The sequence below is a fragment of the Siniperca chuatsi genome, linkage group LG21 (genome assembly GCF_020085105.1).
Source record: "Siniperca chuatsi isolate FFG_IHB_CAS linkage group LG21, ASM2008510v1, whole genome shotgun sequence".
In the NCBI taxonomy this organism is placed as follows: Eukaryota; Metazoa; Chordata; class Actinopteri; order Centrarchiformes; family Sinipercidae; genus Siniperca; species Siniperca chuatsi.
The window spans coordinates 40,514-59,596 of record NC_058062.1 but is presented as its reverse complement, the minus strand read 5'-3'; the positions used below and the strand labels follow the sequence as shown (position 1 = coordinate 59,596).

Genomic DNA, 19,083 nt, shown 5'->3' with positions numbered 1-19,083 from the left:
AACAAAGAATCCAATACAAACTTACAAGATACGCTTGGCAGGACCAACACCATGTGTACAACAATGATCCAACAGAGAACAAAGAAAAGACCCAGACTAAATACCCTAGGGGAGGTGAGACAACGAGACACAGGTGCAAACAATCAAGGGAGGGCCAACAATCAAAACTGGAGGGAAAACACAGACAGGAAGTAAAAACACAAGACACACAAGGGAAGAAGAATACCACCAAAATAAACCAGGAACAACACCAAAACTACCACATTTGCTGCTCTGCATCTAGGTTAAACAGGTAGGGTTGTTCTGCACAGACTTTCACTAGTTTCCCTGTAATCCTGTCTGGCCCAGGGCTATGGCCAACATTTTTCTTGTGTCCTCACTCCTCACGTTAGACAGGTCTACATGTTCGTTTTCAAAATTAGAATTAGAGCCATCATCAAATCTCAAATAAAATCCATTCAATTCATCAGCTAGTTCAGAGTTGCTACTGAAACCGCTAATACTAATAGGCTAATAGGCTTGTTGTTCCTATTTTTCTGGCCAGTCAGGGTTCTCATGCCATCCCATACTGCCTTTAGATTATTGCTATTGAATTTTCCCTCAATTTTGTCCTTGTACTGGAACTTGGCTCTCTTTATTTAGCCTCTCTGTATCAGATCCATGTAGTCTTCTCAAAAGCTCAGAAGAAATTATTTCATTACACAAAAAAAGCAATGGTTATAAGAAGACCTTGTGGTGCAGCAGCAGCGTGGAAGAAAGAGCAACATTTCTGAGGGGAATCAGATGTTTGAAATCAACAGCCAAAGACTTGCAGGAGGACCTGATGAAGGCAGGAACTAAAGTATCAGTACAGACTATAACAAGACCAGTAAACAAGCAGGGACTTCATGCCCGGAAACCTCGACACACTCCATTCTTCATCAAAAAGCATGTAAAAAGTCGACTTGAAAATGCAAGAAAACATTTGGATAAATTCGTTTTCTGGAGGGATGAGATTAAACTGGACATGTTTGGACCTCTGGATCAGTGGTCCTTCTTGTTGTGGGGTGTTTTGCTGCTGCAGGTTCTGGTAAACTTGACTGTGTGACTGGCATCATCGGTTCTTTGAAACACCAGGACATGATGAAGAAGAATTTGAATCCTGTTCCTGGGAAGTCCTTGAGTGGCCGTCTCAGTCCGCAGGTTAAAATGGAAAAAGAGAGGTGTCAGAAAAGAGAAACATTTATTGGAGGTTATACTGGTCAAAGGATGCTCGACTAGTCTAAATATTAATTTTGGGGTTGAATAATTTTGCCTCTGGACCTTTAAGGAGAAAATGTTATTTATCTTTAGTAATATTAGTATGCTTAACGTTATGTTCTCAAAATCACTCAAAAATAAATGGTAAATGGCTGAATTTATATAGCAACTTTTATCCAAAGCGCTTTACACTTTTTGTCACTCATTCACCCATTCACACACCGATGACAGCGAGCTACCATGCATGTTATTACTTTCTTTGACTGCTTACAAAGACCTCTGATTTTATTCACATCACTAGAACATCTTGCAAGTTACGGGGGTTGAATAATTTTGATAGCAACTGTATTTCGTCAGTATTTGGATTCATCATTTTATTGAAGCTTCTAAGGGAGTCGAGCAGAAGAGAAATCACCTTATCTGTTTAAAGACTTTTAATGTCACAGAGAGATTTTAGACTGAGAGAAGTCTGCTGGACGTCAGTTAAAAATGCTAAAAACACACTTTTAAATGTTTTTACACTGAACTGTTTAATTTGAAATCTCTTTATGTTACAGGGTCACTCCACCAACTTTACAAATGGTCAGTTTACTCGTCATGGAGACTCAGGCTGTTATTATGTCGTTTGTGGAGAAACTTAAGAAGTTAATTTTAGACAAAATCCTGAAGATTTCGTCTGTGTAACAGAGTGTAAGTCAGGGGAGGTCCAGCAGAGGGCGACAGCAGCACACAGACTAAGTAAAGTCAGAGTATAAACGGTTTCTATCAGCTGAAGAGACTCGAATGTTTTCTGTTCACATCCGTTGTTTCTGATGAAGACACATCAGAATAAAACTACTGATTCTACTGAGACTAACTACAACCAGCTGATGACTCTGACAATCAATAAAAAAACATAAAGGAATATTTCATGTTTCACATGATGACCAAATTGATCACAGATGTTTCACTAATTTTAAACAGGCTTTACCTGATTTTAAATATTAAAACTAACAAATTAAACTGCTGGTTATTTTAAGAAAATTCAGACTTTTTAATAGTTGTTTTTTTAGTTACCAATTTCATGTTTTTTAAATTGGGTCAATGTTTAACCCAGTGATTTTAATGTACTTTTATTTTTAATTAGCATATTCACCTTGTTCTGCTGTAAATATTTTAGAAAACTAAATAAAATAATGTTCACAAACAAAAGATTTCAGTGGGGTTTCTTTAATAATTTCTAGAACCTCAATATGGACCTCAGTATTCAGAAATGACTTCATCCAGGTTTGTTTCCAGCTGCAGCAGCAGGTTTGATGTCCACAGAGTTTTATTGTGTTACAGTGAAACACGCTGACATGTTGAAGTGAAACTCCTGCAGAGACTCACAGAGAGCTGAGATTTCCTCTGAAACACATGATGACTGAAACAAGAAACTCAGTGTGTTACTGTGTGTGTTTAGTGTGTTTTCTTTGAGTGTGTGTGTGTGTGTGTGTGTGTGTGATGTAATCCTCAGTAATGTCAGTTCTGTTGGCAGCTGTTGCTCTTCTTGTCTTTCTCTTTGAACTTTGGCCGTTTATATCTGACAGCTGCTGCTATGCTGCCTCTGAGCCAGGCAGGAAGCAGAATCATCCCCTTTACTTCATACTTTATTGCACTTTATTGTTGAATCCCAGTGTTTTTGTCGGAAGCTTTAAATAATTAAGAACTTATCCAGCTGTGCATAAAGTTTGAGTGTCTCTGCCATCCAGTTGGTCTGAGGTGGAGGAAACAAGTGAAAATAATCCATTGACAACATGTATGATGCTTCTGCCTCCTCAATCTGCATGTATCACGTCGCATCATGTCTTTGTATTTTTACTTTATTAATTTTTCTCATTTAATTTCCCTGCAGTTTTGTGCTCCCCCAGTATCCTGCGCTTTGAGCTTTAGCCTTCAGTCCTCAGCAGCAGCTGTCAACCTTTATTGATTACAGGTCAGGTGTTACATTAATGAGTTGAATCAGAACGTTGACTGCAGATGAGGACATACTACACAAGTTTGTTTGGAGGAGATGGAGCTTTGAGGTCTAAAGGTGTATAGGTATAAAGGTGTACAGGTATGAATGTGTATGGGTGTGCAGGTATAACTTTGTTTTCACTGCAGGTCACATCTGTCATTCATCATTCTCAAACATTAAAGCCGACCAATCAGCAGGATGGTGACTCATCCACCAGTCAAATGAAGCGATGGTTTCTTTGCAACAAGTCACAGTTTGACAATCGTAATCTGAGTGAACTCTTTAAAGAAACAAAAGATGAAAACAAACAACTGATGTTTCAGCTGAACAAAAATGTCTGCACAGATTAATACTATAATATTATAATAATACTGATATACCATACTTCATACAAAAAATACATGAAATAATAGACATTAATGGAGGATTTACTCCGTGAAGAAGGGAGAGCTGCAGATAAAATGTATCAATTTTTCATTAATGATCAATTTTTAGTAATTAAACAGTTTTTCTTAAAGTGCATCCATGGACACGTTTCAACCACCTATATTTTGTAAATCAAAAACATTTACAAATATTTATTTCTATTTTGTTGAATGTTGAGTTATTGCTAACAAGCACAGTTGTCAGCTTAATGTATTATTTGGAACCAGCTGTCATTGTGATTAAGAGACTATAAACTATAAATCTATTTAATGTGTACATCACAGTCACAACCACAACTGGACCTAGCTAACATTTTACCACAGACTGCTCTTTAGGTGTTTTTTGTAAATGAAAGGGATTTTCGTAGCCTCATTAACATCGGTATAAGTTCCTCTGTGGACATCAAGTTATGTTACAGCTGTAAAGTGAGCAAATAAAAGTGAGCGAGTCCAAATCTCTCTGGATCTCCCAGTAAAGATGTTCACCTATCTGGATGCAGGAAGGTCTGAAAAGATGATGTCAATATGAGTAATGTCTGGTATTAATGTAATAAATACAGTGTTTGTGTAAGTGTGCATTTCCACAGGGGTTATTTCGGCTGCATAATAATTTGTAGTCATGGTCACCAACCACAATGAAACCTATCAATGTACGGAAACAATCCGACTCATATCTGCTGCAGTGTCAACTGTCAGCTGATGTTATTTCACAGATAAAACCAGAGTTCACTGTTAAAATCGATCTGAAAACTTTTTATTTAGTTTAGCTGAAGACTGGAACAGAAATGAAGTGAATCAATTCCATGTCAACCAGCATGCCAGGGTCCGCGAAATGATCCTTTTGTTAGTTGATTTTTTCAGTTTCAGCTCCATTACTGTTACATCACACATTAAAGAATCTGGAACCCTACTAATATTATTATTAGTGTGAAATTATTATTGAAGTTGAGAGAAGGAAAAGAAGATGCAGAAACAGAGGATGATAATACAAAGATACAGATTTAAAAAATACACCTGCAGCTGTATCGACTAATCAGAATCAACATAGGCAAAGAGAAGATCACAAATGGAGACGGGTTCTTCACTGTGACAGAATTTTGTTTGGAGTTTAATATATTTTAGTGGATATAGAGGATACATATTAACAGACTCTGATGGTTAAATTCAACTGTGTGATTGATGAAAAGTAAAATCAGGACCAGTGTGGTAACAACATGGCAAATGGTAGTAACACTAATTATAAAACAAGAATACTGAAGTATTTTCTTTCAGTTCTGGTGGCATTCTTGAATCTCCCTGAACTTTGTTTAAGTTTCCTTGAGTCTAAAAAAAAAATATATATATATATCAAACGTTATCTTTAACCAGGTCTCATCTGTTCAGACACTGACCTCTCATTGGCTGTCTGCTCTGTCAATAACCAAATGACGTGTGTGTGTGTGTGTGTGTGTTTGTTTACTGGTTTTTATCAGTCTGCTGAAAACAAACTTCGTCCAACAAACCAGAGCAGAAAACAAAAACTCTGGCTTGTTTAATTATGAAAGACACACGTTTCAGTCTGACTGTCTAATGGCTCAGCAGAGAAACAGGATTAAACCCAGATGTATGACTCAGAGACAGACAGGATAAGTTTGTTTGTGGTCCAAAAGAAGGCAAAAGTCAAAACCAGGCAGGTATATTCAAACAGGCAAACTTCAAAAGGGGTCAGGCTGGGGGGCCAGAAGTCTGATGTTCAGGCAAGGGATCATGCAGGCCAGGTCAGGCAGGCAGAACAGATGGTTGAAAAGCTAAGGCGGAAGAACAATAGACAATCTGACAAAGAGTGAAGGAGAATGGACTGGTATATATACTGCTGGGCTGATGGGAAAAGTGGCAACAGGTGTGCAGGTAGGTGGGGGAGGTCAGGTGATGGGTAATGACAGGGAAAGGGGGTCACTGCAGGGCAGGAGGGATCTGAAGTGACAAGAGAGTTAGTATATGGCAGGAAAACAATGCAGACATGAGAATGTACGACTAACAGTTGGCTGGCTGACAGAATAACAAGTTTAATTATTGTTTGAGCAGGTTAGTTTGTCTTAAACTGTCAAATTCGACCACTGAACAACGTCATCTGATTGGTCATCAAAACACTTTTCTGGTCAAAGCAGGTGGCTCCTGAACATGTTAAAGAACACTGTGGACCAAACACTGTTGACCAGTCAAAGCTACAAGGTGATCAGGCTGACTAATAAACAGGTAAGAATTACCTGGTGTGGGACTAATTGTCTACAATCACAGATTACTGATAACATAATAATAAGTGTTATATAAGTTAATCACCTGGATAAGTAGTTAAAGGTTCAGTGTGTAAGATTTAGGGGGCTCTATTTGCAGAATATGGCGATAATATTCATAAGTATGTTTTTATTAGTGTATAATCACTTGAAAATAAGAATCACTGTGTTTTCATTACCTTAGAATCTTTATATCTACAGAGGGAGCGGGTCCCCTTCCATGGAGACCGCCATGTTTCTACAGTAGCCCAGAACGGACAAACCAAACACTGGCTCTAGATAGGGCCTTTCACGTTTTTTTCACGAGTTTCGTGGCCACTGTAGTTTCTTCTAAACACTTGGAAAGGGAGGGTGAGGCGAGTGGTATTCAGTTGGTCTGCAATTTCACCGCTATTTCCTACACACTGCTCCTGTAAATCGAGTTTATCTGTAATGTTTAATATCACATACAGTGTCTCAGCAAGCCTGGACAAAGACTGAGCTCTGTTAGATTAAAAACTCCCTGAACACCTCAGCACAAACAGAAAATGAAGTCACAGTAATAAAACATTTTCATGTGCAAAGCCAGAAGAAGAGCACAGAATCAACCGACAGTAAGAAAATTATTATTTTCAGCATATTTTCAGAGTCATTGATGGTTCAGGATCTGCAGCGTTTGCTCATCAAACTGACAAACTTTAAATCGAGTCATCTCTGCTGTGATCTGTCGCTGTGCTGAGTCTTTACAGAAGCTAAAGCTAACAGAGAGACAGGAAACACTCCACAGGTGAGTTCGCACATTGCAGAGGAAAACAAGAAGAAACAGGAGAAAAATGTCATCAGACAACAGACTCCCTCAGGTTGTCATCTCGCAGGAAGTCAGGGGCGTTGAGAGGAGGAGCAGCATGGAGGAGAAACTCGCTCTGAAGCTCCACCCGGGCAGGGGGATCCTCACCTGAAACACCTGAGACATTCTCCTCTGTTTCCTTGCCGTCTCCGTAAAGCTGACTGATTCGTTTACAGAGAAGTCCTTCTGTCTCTGGTGGTAAATCCTTGTCTCGACGTCCCTCCGTCTTCTCTCTGTATTTGTAGGACGCCAGTTTTACCGTCCGCTGCAGGAGGTGTTTCCTGTACGCTCTCTGGATCACCGTCACTGCCACCTCTTCCTGTTTCCTCCGCAGAGTGCTGCTGATTGGTTCATACGACACCTGTAGGTAACAATAATGATCTGTGACTACAGTATAGTTTGATAAATTATAAACAATATCAGTCACTTGCAATCTCTCAACAGCGAGAATTTACCAAAGAATGACCTCTTTATCTGTGAGAGACAAGTTGTAGAAAATATTTAAACAGAAAAGTCAAAGTAGAAAAATGTTTCCAAACTTTGACCAATCATCTCAGTTTTCTTCATGAATTAATCCAGAACCACTGAAGGGCAAATAAAGTCAAACTTCAACAAATCATCTTCCTTACAAATTCATTCATGCCTGAAGGTTTCTCCTGAAATTGTCTAAAACTCAGCTGAACATATAGAGCTGATTATTTAAGTCCAGTCGTCCACATACAGTGAGAGGCTGTCCTGATTCATGTCAAGAAGGTAAAAAAAAAAACTGAAATACAGCAGTGAATACAGACAGATTCCTACTATATACTACATTGCTGTTTAGATTGTTTAATGTACTTCCATACAAATGTCTAATAAATGCAAACATGACTGCTAAACACTGCAGCCTGTAAGATTTAATATTTTTTAACAGTTTCATGTATAAAACATCTGGAAGTTTGGTGCTCTATCATTAATGTCATGAATACAAGACTCATGACAACAAGTTGAAAAGTAAAATGTTGAACATGAAAGAAAAACTTAAATTTGGCTGCAGACAATTGTATAAAATACTCTATATGCAAAAGAATACTGTGAGATTAAATATGAATGAAGATAACTTTAGGGTCTGGGTTAAGATAATGGGAAAAACAATAGAATAGAATAGAGTAAAACCTTGGAGGGGTTGTTGGCCATGAACTTCTCCTCCATGCTGGCTTTGAGAGCGTCCATCTCTCCTGAATCACCCAAAACCTGCACACATTAATATAACATAGAACAACATTAAATATGTGAATGTAATAAATATCACAGCATAACACAACATAAAATAACAACATAAAAAACATGACATGAAATAACCTAACCTGACATAATATATGACCAGGTCATTTTACCTGTGCAGTGAGTGCGAGCAGGATGTCCAGACAGTGGATCTTGTCTCCAGGAACCAGAGGCAGATCCATGTGGATCAGTTTGATAGTGTTTGGTTTGGAAATCCTCAGAGGATCCTTCAGAGTGTCGCAGAAATCTGACAGCTTGCTGTGGAACACAGAAGAGTCCATTAGAGTTCTTTAGAGTTTTTGACAACACATCAGAGTCAGATTAAGATCAATAACTACCCAGATTAAGACCCAGCTCAAAGAAAGTAATCATTCTTCTAATGCAGGTGGGAATCACCTGTACTGTATAAACTGTGAAGCGTCGGGGTCGAACTTCTCCCAGGTTTCATAAAACATCTCAAAGTCGTCCTCACACAGCGGGTCAGTGCTCTCCTCCGTTGCCACGTTAAAGTTCTCCAGGATGATGGCGATGTACATGTTGACCACCACCAAGAAGGACATGATGATGTAGGTGGTGAAAAGATGATGCCCAACCCTGGGGTACCACAGTTCCCTCTAACCGTCGTTCCTGGGTTCTCTATGTTGGGGTCACAGTCCGGCGGTGTGTTCATGATGGGATTCAGCAGACCATCCCATCCAGCTGATGTGGTGATCATAAACAAACAGATCATGCTGTTCCCAAATGTCTCAAAGTTAAACATGTCGTCGATCATAGCCTCCTTCTTCACATAGGCAAAGTTAGACATGCCAAAGATGGAGAAAATGAACATGATGAGGAAGAGGAGGAGACCAATGTTGAAGAGGGCAGGAAGAGACATCATCAGGGCGAACAGAAGTGTCCGGATCCCCTTGGCTCCACGAATGAGACGAAGAATTCGGCCGATACGAGCCAATCGGATCACACGGAAGAGCGTGGGCGAGACAAAATATTTCTCTATGATGTCAGCAAGGAGGAGGCCTGAAGGGAAGGAAGGGAGGAAGGAAAAAGGTAATAAAGGAAGGAAGGGAGGAAGGAAGAAAAGAAAAAATGGCACACTTGTGAATGAATAACATCACCAGATGAGACGATGACATCACCAGACACTGATTCACCAATTTACCTACGACGGACAGGATGACGACCACGAAGTCGAAGATGTTCCAGCCAACAGCAAAGTAGTGCTGCCGGAGTGCAATGATCTTCAGAGTGCACTCTGTGGTGAAGATGACGATGAAGACAAAGTTGACCCAGTACAGGATGAAGTCTTTCTCCACGCTCTGCTCGTCCGTCTCCACCATCATGGTCACCATGTTGAGGCAGATCAACACCATGATGAAGATGTCAAAAAACTGTTTGGTCACGAGGTCAAAGACCAGACCCTGGAACTTATTCTGATGAGACAGAAGGAGAAGAAACAGATGATGTTAACCCACAAAAAAGGACTGAAAACTTCATCAAATGGTTTAAATTCGGTCTCACCTGAACTTTTCACACCTGTATTTACTGTCTAACAAGTCAAAAAGGAAGTAACTGAACTGACCTCAGGTCGTGGAACAGGTTTCTGAGGTTTCTTGGAGCCCAGTTTCTTCATTGCATTGTAATATTTCTTCTGTTCCTCTGTCATGAAAATATCTGTTCCTCCCAAGTAAAGACAAAAGAAAAAACAACAGTTAACTAACTGACAGAGAAAAACAGAATAATATCTATTATCACAACTGAAGATGGACGAAGCTGAAGTTGATCTATCAATTTAAACTGTTAAAATGTGAACAGAGGTGACTCTAATGTCAGTCTATCTGTCAGTAAGTAGAAACATATCTTGGCTTTCTGCTGGTTGAAGTTGTCGATAATGACTCCGATGAAGAGGTTGAGGGTGAAGAAGGAGCCGAAGATGATGAAGCAGACAAAGTAAAGGTACATGTACAGATTGGCCTCATACACTGGCTGGGACTCCACCTACACACAGAAACACACACAGTTTGGTAACTATGGTAACCAGAATCAAGTCAATTTCAAGTCTTTCACAGTCTTTACAGCACCGATGTAGGTCTGATCTTTTACTGTGGTTATTATATAATGGTAACTTTGTATCAGGACCAGCATCTGCATCACTATCAGCACGAGTATCTGTAACAGTACTAGTGTTAATACCACTATCAGTAACAGTAACGGTATTAATACAAGTACCAGCGCCAGTATCAGTTCCAGTATCAGTAACAGTATCAGTATCTGTACAGTAGTATTAGTAACACTATCAGTATCAGTACCAGTACCAGTATCAGTTCCAGTATTAGTACCAGTGCCAGTAACAGTATCAGTTCCAGGGTCAGTAGTAGTATTAGTAACAGGATCAGTATCAGTTCTAGTACCATTGGCCCTGCCCGACATAGATACCAGTGTGATCAAGTAACAGTAACTCTTAACAGTTGTGTGATTTCTCAAAGTTTTACAGCCAAGAATCTTGGTGATACATTTGATCCTATTCTCCCTTTTGATCAGAACATTAAAGAAGCCATCAAGGATCCCCTGGCTGTCGGTGCCTAATTCATTTTGGGGAGTTTTTTCTTATCTGAATCGAGGGTCTAAGGACAGAGGGTGTCATATTCTTTAAAGACTGTAAAACCCCTTGAGGCAAATTTGTGATACTGGTCTATGTAAATAAAAATTGACTTGACTATCAGTTCCAGAATTTATAAAGCTATCAGTTGGTGTACTGACGTCTCTGGAGTCCACCGCTGCATACATGATGTCCATCCAGCCTTTAAATGTGGCCTGAAAGAGACAAAACTCATTAACATAATTTTCAATTAAGACAGCTGAATATAAAAAGTCTAGTCATCTGCGTACAGTGAAACCCAGCACTGGTGAAAATTACAAATTACTTAATTGCATCAGACAATAGACTTGTACCTGTACTTATCTTGTTAGATCTTAGTGCTGTGTTCGACACCATTGACCATCACATCATTTTACAGAGACTGGAATTAAAATGGCATTAAAGGAACCACACTAAGCTGGTTTAAATCCTATCTATCAGAACGATCTCAGTTTGTACATCTTAACGGTGAGTCCTCCGTGCACGCCAAAGTTAGTCACGGAGTTCCACACGGTTCTGTGCTCGGACCAATTCTATTCACCTTATATATGCTTTTGTTAGGCAATACTATTAGAAAACACTCCATAAACTTTCATTGTTATGCAGATGATACCCAATTATATCTATCGATCAAGCCAGATGTGTCATGGTTTTGATCATTTCCGTTTTATTTTGTAATACTCCCCTCTCCTCATGTGTTTTGTATTTTACTTCCTGTCTTTGTTGACTTTCAATTCAATTTTATTTATATAGCGCCAATTCATAACAGAAGTTATCTCATTGCACTTTTCCTATAGAGCAGGTGTAGACCGTACTCTTTATAATAATATTTACAGAGATCCAACAAATCCAACCATGAGCAAGCATTTGACGACAGCGGCAAGAAAAACTTCCTTTATGAGGCAGAAACCTCGAGCAGAACCAGACTCAATGGTGGGTGGCCATCCGCTGCTGCCATGTTAGGTTTTGAGCGATTTAGAGAGAGATAGAGAGAGAGAGAGAAATGGAGAGAGAGAGAGAGAGAGAGACAGAGGGAGAGGTTTAGAGAGAAAGGTTTAAAGACAGAGAGAGGAGAGAGAGTGAGGTTATAAGAGAGAGAGAGAGAGAGAGAGAGAGAGAGAGAGAGAGAGAGAGGTTTTGGGGGGATCAGGGTGGGGACTGGGAGGCACAATGCAAATACAACCTAGAATTTTTAAAATAGTAGTTATGTAATTGTAGTGGTAATATTAATAAATTAATAATAATAGGAATGACAGCTATAGGAATAATAATGACAGTATTAGTAACAGAGCCAATAACAACAGTAGCAGTTGTCAAACAGGAACACGGGTCAGCAAGTGGCCCACAGACACAGATCCAGACTCTGCAGCTCCGGAGGCAGAAATACCGACTGAAAGCGACAGAAGGAGAGAGGAGAGAAACGAGAAAGCACAAAACTATGGGAGAGAGAAGATGTCGAGTTAGTAACATGCAGTAATGGGATAAAAATGCATACAGATGGAGAGGGAGAGGAGGAGGAGAGAGGAAAGAGGTGCATCACGGGAAGTCCCCTGGCAGTCTAGACCTATAGCAGCATAACTAAGGGATGGTTCAGGACTTACCCAAGCCAGCCCTAACTATAAGCTTTATCAAAGAGGAAAGTCTTATGCCTACTCTTAAATGTGGAGATGGTGTCTGCCTCCCGAACTGAAACTGGGATCTGATTCCACAGGAGAGGAGCTTGATAACTGAAGGCTCCCGGTCTACTTTTGGAGACTCTGGGAACCACAAGTAATACTGCATCCTGGGAGCGCAGTGTTCTAGTCGAGTAATATGGTATTATGAGATCTTTCAGATATGATGGTGGCAGACCATTAAGAGCTTTGCAGGTGAGGAGAAGGATTTTAAATTCTTTTCTGGATTTTACAGGAGCCAGTGCAGAGAAGCTAATATTGGAGAAATATGATCTCTTTCCTAGTTTATGTCCTTAAGGCATGCTTGAAGTTTAGCTAACTGGTTAGTTTCAGAATCAGAATCAGAAATATTTTATTGATCCCCGAGGGGAAACTCTTTCATTACAGCTGCTCACTATCACATTAATGCACACTTGAGAATAGAAGGAATAGAAGTACTAAGCAAATCAAAATATAATACACTATGATACAGGTAAGACAAATTAAGTATATTTGTTTATTTAACCAGTTCCCATGTGTCTTGTCTGCTTTTGGGTCCACGTGCTGAACTGAACCGTAACAAGATGAAACGAATCAGTTAGCTAAACTTCAAGCATGCCTTAAGGACAAACACCTGGATGACCTGCAGTTTTCTGATGTTAAAAGCTGACAAAAGTGAATGGCAATGCCTTGGCCTCCAGGTAGGGCGGTAAGGTACCTCGGAGGTATCTTTGATCAGGACTTCTCCTTTAACTCCCTACTCCTTTAACTCCCACATGAAACAAACTTCAAGGACTGCCTTTTTTCCACCTATGTAACATTGCAAAAATCAGGTACATCCTGTCTCAAAGTGATGCAGAAACTGCTGGATTACTGCCTTATTATCAGGCTGCCCGAATAAGTCCCTTAAGTTGATCCAGAATACTGTGGCACGTGTACTGACAAGAACTAGGAAAAGAGATCATATTTCTCCTGTACTGTCTGGTGAGCCAAGTTCCCAAGCGTAGCTATGGAAATTTGTATTGAACTTGTTGACGATGTAACCTAATGGAAGCATATATAAGGAAAATAGCAGGGGACTAAGCTTCCTTGTGCAAAACCAAACAGCAAGTCATGGTTCACAGATACATAATCATCCAGGCTAACATAGAATTTTCTGCCAGTTTTGTAGGATCAAAACCAGTTTAAAGCACTGCCAGAGAGACCAACCCATCTTTCACAATGATTAATTAAATTAGTATGGTCGATGGCATCAAATGCTGAGCTTAGATCTAAAAGGATGAGGACTGACACTTGATTTAAATTGGTAGCATGTCTGAGATCATTTACTATCTTGACTAGGGCCATTTCAGTACTGTGTATTGTGTTGGATCTAAAACCAGTTTGGAACTTCTCTAAAATACTGTTTTCATTGAGAGAGGTATTAAGTTGATTAAAAACTGCTTTCTCAAGAACCTTGCTCATAAAGGGTAGGTTGGATATAGCCCTGTAATTACTGAAGATGTTTTCATCTATATTTGGCTTCTTTAATAGAAGCTTCACTACCGCAGTCTTAAAGGCAGTAGGAAAGATACCTGTTTCTAGTGAAGTGTTAATTATCTTTAGGATGCAGGGAGACAAGCTATCATATACATTCTTGGGGAAATTGCTAGGGACTGGATCAAGAGCGCAAGTGGAGGAGGATGTTTGAGCTACAATCTCCTGGTTGGTATGCGAAATACTAGTAAAACATTTAAAAGTTGGAGGACTGCTATGGGGAGCGTCACCAAGTTTATTAGCTGTTCTACTAATACCTGACCTAATCAAGGCAACCCTGTCTTTAAAAAAGGTAGCAAACTCCTCACTGAGCAGAAACCTGCTCGGAGCCAGAGGAAACCTGATGTAGCAGCCTATCGATGATTGACAATAGGACTCTAGAGTTTCCACTATTCTTAGTTATGATCTTAGAAAAATGGAGCTGTCTCTCAGTGTGAACAGTTTTATTATATGTGGCAATTTTTCCTTTCAGAATACTACAGTTTACCTCTAGCTTAGTTTTCCTCCTGTTCTTTTCCTACAAGACTGCTTTAATGCACAAACATCTTTGTTCATCCAAAGCCTTGCTTTAACGTGAGAACTTTTTTTAGTTTTCATAGGAGCTACTTTATCGAGCATGTCATCCAATTCATTATTGGAGGCATCTACCATTTCATCTACAGGATAATTAAAAAGATTTGAATCTAGGGAATTTGTGAGCTCGGCAAATCGTAGTTCTGCAGTGGTATCTAAATTTCTTCTTTTAATTATAGTTTCAGAATGATTTCTTATGGTATTCAATGAAACATTAAAAGATACACAATAATAATAATTAGACACATCGATACTGTAGATGTCACGTCAGATGGTTTTAATGATTCATATATCAGACTGAATCACTTGTGTATCTCAGTGGAGACACATGTTGAATGTTGAGAGTGAGACTCACCACTTGCAGCAGCGACAGGTAGCCAGTTCCTACGTTGTCAAAGTTGACCTTAATGTTCTTCCAGCGGACCTCAGTGAAGTTAGCCTCCATCAGAGCGAAACACTCAGTCTTGTTGTTGACCTCTTTAGGAAGAAACATTTCCTCAGACGTCTCGTTAAAACAGTAATAAAACTTCCCTGCAAACAGATTCACTCCCATGATGCTGAAGATCAGCCAGAAGATCAGACACACCAGCAGCACGTTAAAGATGGACGGGATAGCTCCAACCAGGGCATTCACAACCACCTGCAGGGAGACAGGTCAATATACTAAAACTAACACCTGGAAAAAATAATAACTTTAATAATAACTTTATTTATATAGCACTTTTTAAACGCTTTAATTGTACTGCAACACAGAATAAAAACATGAAAACAGTTCAAGAGAATGTCATTCTAAAATAATACGTTTTTAAGAGAGATTTAAATAAAGCCACAGAGCTTGTTTGCCTGATCTCCTCCAGCAGGTCAAGGGTCCCTGAAGGGTCTGGTTTTTAGCCTCGACCTAGAGACTACTAACAGACCCCTACTGGAGGATCTCAGGCTGCACTTAGGCTCGCATGGGTTTAACAAGTCAGAGATATAGACAGGAGCCAACCCCATACATGTCTTAAAAGTAATCATTCAAATTTTAAAATAGATTTTAATATGTACAAGCAACCAATGTAGATATACTAAGATATGTGTATTCTTTTGTTGGATCTTGTGAGAAGTCTGGACCAATTGAAGCTTGGACAGGTTGTATTGACTCAGAGAGGAAATATCAAGTTGCAGTAATTAAACCGGGATGACAGTTTCCTTGTTCTTTGCAGATAGAAAACATCTAGGTGTTGCAAAGGTGCAGGAAGACAGATTGGACAAGAGATGTCACATGACACATGACATGTAATAATAACACCCAGATTTCTACAATGGGGAGGACAGCAAACCTAAGTGGGGGGAAATGTGATCGATGGAAGAGTCTGGACCTATGATAATAACTTCTGACTTATCTTTTTTTAACCAAAGAAAGTTTAGAAAGACAGAGAGAGACAGGAAGGGTTAGAGAGACAGGTAGACAGAGAGACAGGTTACCTACTGATAAACCTGTCTGTCTGTGTGTCAGTGTTTAAAGCGCCTGTCTCACCCTCATGCCCTCGAAGCGAGAGAGGGCCCTCAGGGGCCTCAGAGCTCTCAGAGTCCTCAGAGACTTGATGGCCCCCAACTCAGAGTATCCCAGGATGTTTGCTGTCAGAGACACCAGAGACACCTGGAAGAAACAGCACACCTGGTGATGACATCATACCGCAGGTGACCACCCGAAAGAGACTGTTAAAAAAATCCTACTCCATGTTTTACAGTCTTTCTGTAATCAATTTAACCCAATGTTAGTTCACTGAAGCATCAGTACTGTTGCTATGGTTACCTGCTCCTGCAGGTATTAATGTTCTTACGTCTACGATGAGGAAGTCGAGCCAGCACCAGGCGTTGGTGAAGTAAGTCTTGAATCCGTAGGCGACCCACTTGAGAACCATCTCCACCACGAACACATAGGTGAACACCTGGTCTGCGTATTCCAGAACCGTCTTTATGACCTGACGTTGCTCCAGGTAGATGTCCTCAAATGCCTGATCACATACAGACTAACGTCACTACCTGGACACTTGTTCACTGACAGGTGTATCATACATCACAGTTTCTCAACCTCAAGATCGGGCCTCAGTCTGAGGTCACTTTACATGCAGACAGAGCAAAAAAGTTTTGATAATTATTTAAAATTAAAAAGCATCAGGTCTGACATAACTTCACTTCTACATCATTGAATTGTTTGTTGGTATTTTATGTCAAGTTGTGTTATATTATGTTGTTGTTATTTTATTTTGTGTTTTGTTTATTTTATGTTATGATGTGTTATTATGTAGCATTGGTATTTTATATTATGTCATGTTAGTTTATGTTACATTATGTTGTGTTGCGTTGTGTTAGGTCACCATCACTTTTATTTTGTACTATGTCATCATTATTCATCATGATGTCACTGTTTATTAAGGGTTAATAAATGTCATAGTGTTAAAAAGTTCTGAGTTAGTGAAATATAATCTCACCTGTGTAACATGTGGCGGCCATGTTAGTAGTCAGAGTGTCAGCCATTTTAGAAGTCCACTGTTAGCCATGTCAGCCATGTTAGTAGCCCTGTGGTCAGTATATCAGTGCTCTGCTGTCAGTCATGTTGTCTCCATAGGTTAGTACTCACACCGTGCACATTCCTGAGAACCAATCAGATCTGAACTGTTCAGTCATGTGATCAGATCAAACAGACCAACCAGAATCCAGGAGGACTGAGCAGCAGTCAGACTTATGGAGGATTTTAAAAACAAATATTGCAGCGTGCTTCACAGCAAAAAGAACAAACAAGAAATCAAATAAAAAACTTATCAGTTTAAATTGATAATCTATAAAATTGTATAATAATTACCAGAGCTCCACTGCTCAGCAGGATCATGAAAATGATGAAGGTCTCAAAGTAGTTGTGTTCTACGATAGAGAAACAGGTTCTCCTGAAGTTAGACCAGACCTTCCCTCTGCCTTGGGACGTGTCTATGTCCAGGAATGGACAGCGTTGGTAGCACTCTGAAATATATACACACGAACAAATGTTTTATGTGAATCAGCTGGTCACATTACAATGTATACAGGACTTAATTATTTACAGAGGTCTTTACAGTGTCTTCAACAGTCAGGTGTAAAGAATACAGTTTCTGCAGCAGAGCCAGATTACTTGTTTCACCTACTGACTGCTCTTTTTCTTTTTGTAAACCTGCCAATCGTAACACACCGTCACTTTGTGACCGTGTTTGATGCCAAATATCATGATCACTCATCTACATTCATATCCTGCTCTGATACCTGATCAGTTTACCAGAAAATAAACTTCATCCATGTACAGGTCAAAAACACAACCTATCTCTATCAGTGACACTCTGAAACACACACACATACATAAAAATACCCATACACTCATACAGTTAGTCAGTGACTGAATCAGAAAAGCAAACAGACTCCATCCAACAGCTCAGACTTCTGCTTTTCTGCTTAAAGCTAGGGTAGGCAATTTATTTCAGAAGCATTTTGTTATAGTTGTTGAAACTGTCTTTACAGCAATCAATAAACCAAATGCTCTGACACAAAAATGAAAAAAAAAAGGTATCTGTGGCTGTCACAGGAAATAAGCACATCCAATCATTTCATTCGGCCCAAATGAAATGATTGGCTGGCCTACCTGCCTGCCTACCCAGTACCTGTCTACCTGTACACTCATTGCGCATGAAAATGTGTTATGGGGAAGTGGCTTTGGAGGGAGGCCTGAAGGGAGGGGGTGGGATTTTTTTAGTTGGATACTTTCAAAACCTAGCTGTCTCTTGCTAGTTTCTCTGTTACCTACCGTGGCTTTAAAGAGCAACTTGTAGGCTGATTTATTTTTATCAAATTTATACTTAATACTTATACTTTTACTGGAAATTATAATTTGGAAAGTTAATGCAGGATGTTTTATAAGACATAAGGGCAGACGTAGGGGTTTTCAGCAATGTCCCAAACCAAATTACATCACACAAGGGAGTAGGTTTCCCTGACTGCATTCTAGTTTTACATTGCATTTCACCATTTTTCATCATGGTGAATTATTGTGTTTGTGCAGGTTGCACAAACTCCAGCCTGTCAGGACATTGAGACTACAGTTTTCCTAATAGGAAAAGCAATGGCGCTAGCTCTCGTACCCAGGTGCGTGCAGTTGAAGAGATGGGATCTGTAATGAAAAACGCGATTTTCAGGAGTATTATGTTCCTGTTAATATGACGTACACACAGCTGCTTCATCAGGTCCGTCAGCACACTGATTCTTGAGACATGGGACAAAACATGTCCACAATTGTAACTGCTATTAGGTTTGAAAATAAAAAATATTGTCACTTGGTAGATGTTATGAGGGATAGGATGTATTTAACACAATTATCCCCTTCAATGGAATTTAATCATTATTATATCAAATCTATGACACTTCTCACTACATCTAAAACAGTATGTCCACAGAGAAGGGTACAATCATTCATATGCAATAAAATGGATAAAAATGTTTTTTAATGATTAAAAAGCGCCTATTTCATTAAAGCAACACTAAATAATATCTCATATCAGAGCAAGGTTGTTTTTCAGCAACACATGCGTGTTCCATAAGGTTTCAAAGTTGTGTCCCCACTTTTTGTCAACACCGTCAGATATTCATTAAAATGTAATAAAATCAAGGGCAGCTGTC

General features: G+C 39.5%; 1 protein-coding gene across 1 annotated transcript in view; it reads right to left on the bottom strand.

Annotated features, from left to right (window-relative positions):
- Positions 1-6,203: 6,203 nt before the first annotated feature.
- Positions 6,204-19,083, bottom strand: part of scn4ab (sodium channel, voltage-gated, type IV, alpha, b) — a 35,362-nt gene continuing 22,482 nt past the window's right edge. Inside the window, 13 exon segments of the mRNA XM_044181956.1 lie at positions 6,204-7,102; positions 7,897-7,974; positions 8,118-8,262; positions 8,401-8,584; positions 8,587-9,021; positions 9,164-9,434; positions 9,584-9,688; positions 9,862-9,999; positions 10,762-10,815; positions 14,756-15,040; positions 15,920-16,042; positions 16,227-16,400; positions 17,249-17,403. Of these exon segments, the coding sequence (XP_044037891.1) occupies positions 6,734-7,102; positions 7,897-7,974; positions 8,118-8,262; positions 8,401-8,584; positions 8,587-9,021; positions 9,164-9,434; positions 9,584-9,688; positions 9,862-9,999; positions 10,762-10,815; positions 14,756-15,040; positions 15,920-16,042; positions 16,227-16,400; positions 17,249-17,403 (2,516 nt within the window). The 3' untranslated portion in view covers positions 6,204-6,733.